General features: G+C 41.8%; 1 protein-coding gene across 2 annotated transcripts in view; it reads left to right on the plus strand.

Annotated features, from left to right (window-relative positions):
* MCOLN2 (mucolipin TRP cation channel 2) overlaps nucleotides 1–3,397 on the plus strand; it is a 43,978-nt gene extending 40,581 nt beyond the window's left edge. For both annotated transcript variants that reach the window (XM_038414682.2, XM_043520294.1), the window contains exons 13-14: nucleotides 465–583; nucleotides 2,740–3,397. In XM_038414682.2, coding sequence (XP_038270610.1) covers nucleotides 465–583; nucleotides 2,740–2,776 — 156 coding nt within the window. In that variant the 3' untranslated portion in view covers nucleotides 2,777–3,397. The remainder of the gene's footprint in view (nucleotides 1–464; nucleotides 584–2,739) is intronic.
* The last annotated feature ends 5,688 nt before the right edge of the window (nucleotides 3,398–9,085 follow it).

Here is a 9,085-nt window from a genome sequence, read left to right on the forward strand (position 1 = left end):
TTCCTCTGAATGAAAATGTTGACTAAACTTCTAAGTGGCTGCTGTCTATCTCTGCTTCAAATCTGTTGGTCTTTTAGAGCTTGGGATTTTTAATGTATGGAGAACTCACTCATTTATGGTGATTATGTAGGAGAAAAAAGTCAACATAAAAACAGTTAAATAGAACCACGCAGGAATGAACTGGATGGTTATGCAAGTAACATGCGAAAAGGAATAACTCCCAACAGTGTCTTTTTTTCTTTTTTCAATATACGTTTCCTTTAGCTCATTCTTCTGTTCCCACGACCACACTCTCCTAGCCTTGCTTTGTTTGCTGTGGTAGTGACTGTTTGATTCATCTATTAATCTAGATGTTAAAGCTGATAAAAGTGTGGGAGAGCAGTGTGGAATGGAGGCAGGTTTAGAGCAATGACAAAAGGAATGATTTTTTTCATGCACTGGAAATGAGGTGTCCTGTTTTTCAGAAATACCAGCAAAACGGCTTTCCAGTAACAGATCTTCATGAATTCCTTAAAGAATGCAGTAGCACAGACTATAGCAAAGAATCACAGGCTTCCATGCCTTTCATCTGCTGTTGTAGGAGGTCAGTATGGCAGTGTGATTCCATGAGCTATGTAATTCTCATAAGTACCCATGAGGTTAGCTGTCTGTTGGAAAGTATGGGTTTCACTATGGTAGGCACGCCCGGAAATCTAACTATAGCATGTTCAGACTCTTAAATATATTTATCCCTTTCTGTTGTATTTAGCATTAGAAAATGGCTAATTTGTTAAGGGGAGGGGGCAGGAAAAGATATAGCCAAACTCAAAAAGGTAATCTGTATAAAGCCCTTGGAGACTTACGGATGAAAAACGCTATACAAGAGCTAAATAGCATCATTAATATTTCTAAAGGAGTGAGTTGTGCTGATCAGGTCAGGGAAGCACTGAAAACTGTTAGGAGCAAAGCTAGGCTTCAGGACCATCTTGACTTCCAGGTGGGAGACCTGTTGGCAGGTTGCAGTAGATGGGAGCGAGAGAGAATTTGTTCTTTCATTGTAAGTGACCCATCCCTTATCCCAAACCGTGAGATTTGTCTGATGAAATTATTCCCAGCTATCTCTCCTCTAGTTTTAATGGGAGCATTTCCCTGAGAACCTTGGTCACTTCCACTGAGCTGCCTGGAAGTGCCCATCATTTATCAGCAGGGCCTGTATTGGGACCATGTGGATGGGACTGGAAGGCATTTCATCTGGTTCAGACCCCTATAGGGGTTAAGGGGCCAGTAGCAGGCTGTCATGTTCTCTCTCTTGGTGGGAAAAAGAGGAGTAGGGACCATTCATCCTATAGTATCGAGCTCACTCCCACCTCTTAATCCCTGTTAAAGTGGTAGGTAGATGGCTGTGGATTGCTGCCTGCTGACATTGACAGCTGTAGCATTGGTGGCAATGGTATTGAGGTTTATACACAGCAGGGTTGGAGGCAGATGGAGCCTGAGGGCATGGTGTCATGTGAGGACTATAGCAGAACTGGGTGATCAACTGACCCGAACTAGTGTGGCCAATCTTGTGTTCCTAAATCTATAACAAAGGATCTTGTACAGTAAGGTTCTTGTGAGCCACAGCTTTCTGCTTTTGCTGTGCCCCGGGCTGAGGCTGAAGTGTCCTTTTTAGTTGAGGAAAAACTGCTGGCTTGAGGGGGAGAGGAGAATAAAAGACTATCTAAATCTACAGATAGTTGCTGTGGACACTTCAAAGGTGGGAGGTACGGTGAATTTAAGTGCAGCTGCAAACCTACTCTCGCAGGCTGCAAGCAGGCTTCTAGATCCTTTTCTCCTTAACGGACTGTTCACTGAAAGAAGGAAGCGAATTCAGCTTCCCCGGCAGGGGACCTGCAGCTGGGTTGAAACCTGGAGCTTCTTTTGGGCTCAGACACTTGGGTTCCTTGGCATCCCAGCATTTCCAGTGCACTGGTTTGCTGTTGGTTAGTAGAAACTAGTTAGAGCTGGGTGCTGAGGCACTGAAGTAAGAAATTTAAAAAACACAACAGGGAACGAGGGGGATTATCTCCTGCCCTGGAGGTAGGGAGCAAGGCATGTTGCTGCAGGATGGGCAGGCTTGCAGTACTGCTGCCCAGTGAAGGGCATATTTTCTTAAACTACATGCCTCCACACGTCTTTAGCTGAGCATGTCAGTCAGGGGAGCCCTAAATGGTACAACAAGTTTGGACTGGTGGATCTGTTGTCTCAGTGGTGCAGGTTAGTCACACTTAGCTCTGACTGTTTTCCTGAACATCCATCTGGCTGATGGATGAACAAATAAGTTGCTGCGACTTCAGGCTAATCAGAGGTTGTTAGTGACCACAGTAAATTACCGGGACCGAATTGATTTCATGGGTACTTAGCATATTCGGTTTTCTTGCAAAAGGTCAATTCATAAAAACCTGTTTCCTTTTTCTGAGCGTGTCATAAAAGCAAGAAGTATAGGTAGATCCTCCTTAATCATCAAAGAGAGGAGAGAAAGAGAGCTGTAGCTCATGAAAGCTTATGCTCAAATAAATTTGTTAGTCTCTAAGGTGCCACAAATACTCCTTTTCTTTTTTGTGAATACAGACTAACACGGCTGCTACTCTGAAACCAGAGAAAGAGGGGAAATTCAGCGTGGTTAACTTTAAATATACCAAGGATTTTATGTTGTCTTTATTAAGTACAGAATTTAAAAACACAAACTTTTTTTTTCTTCTCTCTGCCCCCTTTTTACAGACGAGGAAGTGATGACAACTTGATACTTATTAACTGACAACCTACTGCTGAAATTCACTGCTCAAGAATGTTCAGAAGGAACAAACGGTTGTGGAAAAACAGCCCCCCAGATTTCAAGAAGATCTGTCATTTGGGGCTATTTCCTTGTAAACATTATGACGCTATTTAATTAAGTAGTTTGGGGAGGCGAGCAGGGCAAAAAGCTGCTAATGGTTGGTGTCAGCTGGCTGACTGCATTGGAAGCTCAAAAGCTACCTTTCTTTGGACTAGAATGATGAATTGATGACTATTCCCACTCTGTGTTCTCCAGTCTGCGGCCTGAAGCTGAGAGACTCTGTCTGTGGGAGCTGTCATTGCTCAGCACCTTCTTCAGATCAGGCCCCAAACTAACCTTCTGATTCTTAAATATTTATATTAAGGAACATATTTAAAAAGGATAAACACACTTGTTTTTAAGTAGAATGTTGAATATTGCAGTTATTGGTAAGCGGTGTTTCAGGTCATTCATTTAAAGTGATGTGTTGGAAATGGAGATTGTAATTCCTATTTGACATAAAACATGATTCAGTTGCTTGAAATAAATTTTGTGTAATGCAGAGCTGCACAAAAATGCAAAATAATTGTCTTTGTATGCATTAAATTGATTTAAAACTGTTAAGCCATTTGTATATCACTGAACTTACCTACCAGATCTTGTACGAAACAAAAGCAATTTGTAGTTGCCCGCTTCCTTTGTTTTCTGGCGGTGGGCTTACTCCATTATATCAAAAATCTTCAGTGTGTGTGATAGGCACATAGTATATTCGTTTGGGTACTTCATCACATTACTTATTGGCAAATAAGTCACATATGATGTGAATGGAAGCTTTCAGTACAGATATCACACAAGGGATAACTTTTTTAATGAAAACTCACCTAATTTCTGCCTAGTTTACCCTTCAAGTTTGACATGGTAGTTCCATACTGAATAAATCCCTTTTAAAAGTACATTACTTGGGGCACTGATTTACTGATGTTTCTATTCCAAGTACATGTTGAGAGAAGGAGAATATATAGTGGCAGATTCAAAGACTGTTCATACAGGCCAAGATTTTCAAGTGGTTAGTGATTTTGTGTTTATATGAGTGCCCAACCTGAGACACCTTAAAACAGCCTGATTTTTCCGAGGGGAGGGTGCTCAGCACTTTCTGCAAATCAGGTTTCTTAAGGTGTTTCAAGTCTGGAACTCCAAAATTGAGGCATTCAGAATCACTACTCACTTTTGAAAATCTTGGTGTAACCGCTGTCCCCAGATGAGATGGATTACTGCTTCAAGCATCTTGATTAATCTGAGCAAGCATAAACTGCCTGATGGCAAAGGTGGTTAGTCACAAGTTAGGAAGACTGTGTGCTCCGGTGATCAGCGCAACAAACTGGGATTTGGGTTTTCTGCATTTCTGTTCTTGGCTCTGCTATTAACCTTAGGTCCTCTTTCCCAGTGGGAAGGAAAGTGCTTACATCTGATGTAACGGGAGTATTGAGACCCCAGAAGCATTTGTAAAACACTCTGAGAGCCTTGGATAAAAGATGCTATAAAAAATGAAATGTTTTATAGGCAATGGGCACTTCACTATGAAGCTGTCTCCCCCCAGTTAGACATACCATCCTCTGCATTAAAAAGCTTTTTTACTAAAAAAGCTCCATAAAGAAGTGCTAAAATCAGTATTCAGTGTATGAAACTTCTAGTTACCATTAAAGTTCTCAAACAATGTTTATCCATATTTTGTTTGACTGTAACTCATGTCTTGGTGAGAGCCTTTAAATATGGTCTAGCGAGTTAAGAAGAAATTTTGGCTGTGATTTATTTACAAATAGTTGTCAGACGAAGGATGAAACTCTGCTGAGACTGTTAAATGATGAATATGTTAATTCTGGGGCTGGGCAGCTGAGACGCCACATTTTCCAGCAGAAGCACCTTGATTTAAACAATCCCTGAAAATGTGTGTGTTCCTTTGTACAAAGATGGTGTTACTGCAAGATGTGTTGCCAAAAAATCAAACCAAACCTGTTTTCTTATTTCTTGAATTACTGGTAACTTGCACAGCACTTTATGAACATATCACATGAAGCGGTACAGGGTAAATTCTGTGCTCAGTTATGCTGTGTAACTGGAGTAAACTCCCTTGATGTCTGTGGAGTTGCACTGGATTTACTCCTGTAAACAATATTTGAGCTACTGCCCATCCTGGAAATAACTTACAATCTAATGTTGGTAGAAAATGAATGACAGCCGTGATGGTCTGAACCCAGGTCCTAACTGACGGATGCTCCGATGGCAAACCCACTACCGGAGTTAGGAAAATAGATAGATTTATTAACTTTATTCCTCACTCTGCAAAGCACCTTAGGGAAATGGTGAATATGGAATGTGCTACATAAAGCTAAGTTCTGTTCCTCCTAAACTGCAGGCTGGCACTCCCGAAATAACTCTCTCAAACTGGGAGCTGACCCTGTTGCTACAGCATTTGCAGCTGGGCCTTTCACTGAGCTACATATTCCATAAATGCTGAGGATGCTGAGCATCCCTGGGCTCTTGGTTGTGGGGCGGAAGGCAAGAAAGAGGCAAGGAGCATTTGAAAATGAGCATAACCAAAATCCTGAATGCTTTGCTGGCCTATCCCCTGTAGGCTCTTATACCATGCTCATCACCATCGAACAAAGAACTTCATTGCACCACGACCCCCTTCTGATAACAAAAATTACTACATGGCCCCAGGAGTGGGGACTGAAGCCTAAGCCTGCCTGCACCCTGCCGCCCTGGGCAGGGGGGCCAAAGTGCAAGGTCTTCAGCCCCGGGGGAGGAGGCCAATAACCTGAGCCCACCACCCAAGGCCAAAGCTTTAGCCCCAGGACTCAACAAGTCTAACACCAGCCCTGCTAACCCCATTAAAAATGGGTTGTGACCCACTTTAGAGTCCCGACCCACAGTTTGAGAACCGCTGCCATAGAATGAGGGCATTGCAGTAGAGTATTAAGTAACATGCCACGTGTCTGTCATGCGGTGGTGATTTTCTCATCCTTTCCCAATGGGGAGCAGCATGTGTGGTGGAGTTTTTTTGTTGTGGTAGAGTTTTTGGGTTTTTTAAATATATATGTTACTATCAATTTGTTAGAGAAGGCAATGTCAAATTATATACAACTTTCTAATATTTCTTTGGCATTTAAAGACTGAATAAAAAAAAGCTGATCCATTTGTTGTGCTACTGATGACAGTTGTTGCCATATAAAGTGGGTGAAGTGATCCTAATATGTGATAGTGCTGGTCTCCAAGCCCCCTCTTATCACTCCCGCTACTTCCCTACTTGTGCTCCTCAACTCCTCTGTCACACCAGACCCTTATCCTACTCCTGACTCTAGACCTTTTTCCCCACCATGCTTCTGATACTTGGATTGCCCTGGATGATTGGCTGCCTTCCGTGCATCTCTTGTAAATACATAAATATAACAAACAAAGGTGGTTTTTTGGCTCTGTCATGATGGACTGGGGAGACACATAGGCTGGTTCTGGACATATTCCTGCCTTTGAGAGAGAAATTTATCCAAATTAATAGTATTTCATACCTTACTTTTAGAGTGTCCTGAAAAGGAACAAAAAACCTGGCTTGTGCTTGATTGTGGTACATTTTAAGGCATCAAGAAGTAGCAAAAGGGTGAGTTTCTGAAAAATAAATCTTTTTTTCTGCTGCTTTTTATATTAGAAATTCAGCTCCTGTCTTTGGCAGACTCTGATGGCTAGAACAGTAGTGCAAGAATTGCAGCATTTGACATTTGATGATGTGGTTTAGCATTATTGGTTTTGGGTTTTTTTTTTTTAAGTGCACTTCTAGGAATAAAATATAATGGAAGAGGTCGTCATAATGTAGAAGTAAAATGCTGATGAACCTGAAACAGCAAGAAAGTTACTCTCATCCATTAACAAGCGAGGTAACATTATTCCAAAGCTACTTGGGATGTTACTTAGAAAAAAATAAATTAATGAAAGTTAAAGAAATACATAGGGTTTGACACACACTCCAAAGCAAGGAAGGGCAGTGGTAGGACTGAAAACTAGATACTACGGTGATTGGTGATTTACAAATATCAGCAAGAGAGAATAAACTTTTTAGCTCACTGCATCATGCCCAGGTATTACACTATCTACAATGAAATGTAGGGTTGACCTGGTGGACAATGAATCTATGTGCCCAGATTTAGAGTCTTTATGTGGTGTTTGCTCTATTACCTCATGTTCTATGCTGATGGCACAGGTGTAAATGGGACCTTTTATTTAGAATTAACCTATATTAATGTCTCAGTGGTTGTTGGTCATGAATCGTGACAGTTTTGGGAGCAGAGCACAATTTACATGGGCTGTAAACAATCATTTTCATTAAAATCTCCCAAATCCTCACCTTTCCAAGAAGGAAGATGCCTTCATGCTGCAAATGAATGCTCTGCTCTTTCGTTTTGGCTTCAGCAAGGTGGACTATAGAACTGGCAGCTTTTGTGTAAACTTCCCCATTCATCTTATGTCTTGCATTAGCAAAATCCCAGATTTCTTTGGCCCCCAAGCCCTGCTTTTTAAATTTTAATTTAGACCCCTTACTTTGCTGATTCTGGAAAGAGAGACAGATGCATTGGTGTAACGTAGTTGAGGTGGGGGTTGGGGGAAATTTACTTGGATTGTAAGGTCTCTGGAGTAGGGACTGTCTCTTCATTCTGTTGTACAGTCCTTAGCACAATGGGGTCCTGGTCCATGGTTGCGGCTCTTATGTGCTACCACAATACAAATAATAGATCATAATAAAGCTCCAAACTACTGATAGAACTAATAACCAGGGCTTTGTGTTTTCAGAAATTATGTTCTTAAAAAAAGGGGTGGCATTTTTCATCAAACACATATTAAACGTCCAGGTTTCTACATATTGCTCAATCTGGGTGAGTGATTATTGCTCATGCTGCTCCTTACTCTATCAAATTTTACAGATGTAATTTCACATAATATTGAAGTGAACTTTACCACATGGAAATTGCCAGGATCACTCCTCTTCTCTCTTCTTGAGCATCTGTATTGTATTTTCCCAGTCCTCCAAAAGGCTTCAGAAATAACTAATATTAATAACAATACTTGTTGATTTTGTTAGTAGAGCCCCTTAGCCTATGCTGCATGAAATCTTGACCTACTTCTTTATATATTCAACTTTTTCATGTTCCCTTAACTACTTTTTATCAATAGCTATTTTTACAAGGTCTTTGCCCTTCTTAATTGCCCGAACTTGTGTCTACTCACAAAAAATAAACAGTTCAATATGTCAATCAGTGTAGTCATGAACTGCATCCTCCTCACTAATTGACCTACTTTCTCTCCCGGTATTTTTTTATCCCTGGATATATTTGCAAAAGCACTGAGATCTGAATCTGGACCTTGAAGTCTTAATTTAATCAGGTTGCTGTAGCATTTGTTACTGAATATGTGGGCACTGTTTGTTTTTAAAAATCAAAAAAAAAATCACCATTTTAGGAAGGCACATTCACTGTCCCAAAGAACTCTCAATCCAAGACCTGACTGTGATCGGTACAGAGCTTCATAAAAGTCAGTGAGGCCCCCATATGGGCTCAGCAATCCATTGATTTGGATTGTAATGCAGAATCAGGGCCTAAATAGACAAAAGCAGAAAACAGATGTGCGGGTTCATAGATTGATACAATTACTCCTCACTTAAGTCCCAGTTAACATTGTTTCATTGCCGATCAATTAGAGAACATGCTCGTTTAAAGTTGTGCATTGCTCCCTTATAATGTCGTTTGGCAGCTGCCTGCTTTGTCCACTGCATGCAGGAAGAGCAGCCCGATGCAGCTAGCTGGTGGGGGCTTGGAACCAGGGTGGACCGGCAGTTCCCCTAAGTTCCCTGTGCAGCAGCCACCCAGCAGGCTCTCAGTTGCCGGCAGTTCAGCTGTCCCTCCCCTCACTGCCATGTGCTGCTCCTGCCCTCTGCCTTGGAGCTGTTCCCTGAGCCTCCTGCTTGCTGTGCAAGTGGGGGGAAGAAGGGTGCTAATGTCAGTGTGCCTCTTCCCCCCGCTTCTTTACCCCATCTCCACAGAGTGGGAGACGATGACACAACAGGGCTCAGGATGGAGGGAGCTTGCTGGCAGCAGCTGCTGTCTCAACTTGCTGATCTACTTAAAAAGGCAGTGTACTTAGAGTAGGGTCAAAGTGCTTAAAGGGGAAATGCACATCTCTCTCTCACACTCACACACGGTTGGTCTCTCTCTCTCTCTCTCTCTCTTTTATAGATAGTATATATTTATTCACACACACCCACGGGGT

This window comes from Dermochelys coriacea, chromosome 8, assembly GCF_009764565.3.
Source record: "Dermochelys coriacea isolate rDerCor1 chromosome 8, rDerCor1.pri.v4, whole genome shotgun sequence".
Lineage (NCBI taxonomy): Eukaryota > Metazoa > Chordata > Testudines > Dermochelyidae > Dermochelys > Dermochelys coriacea.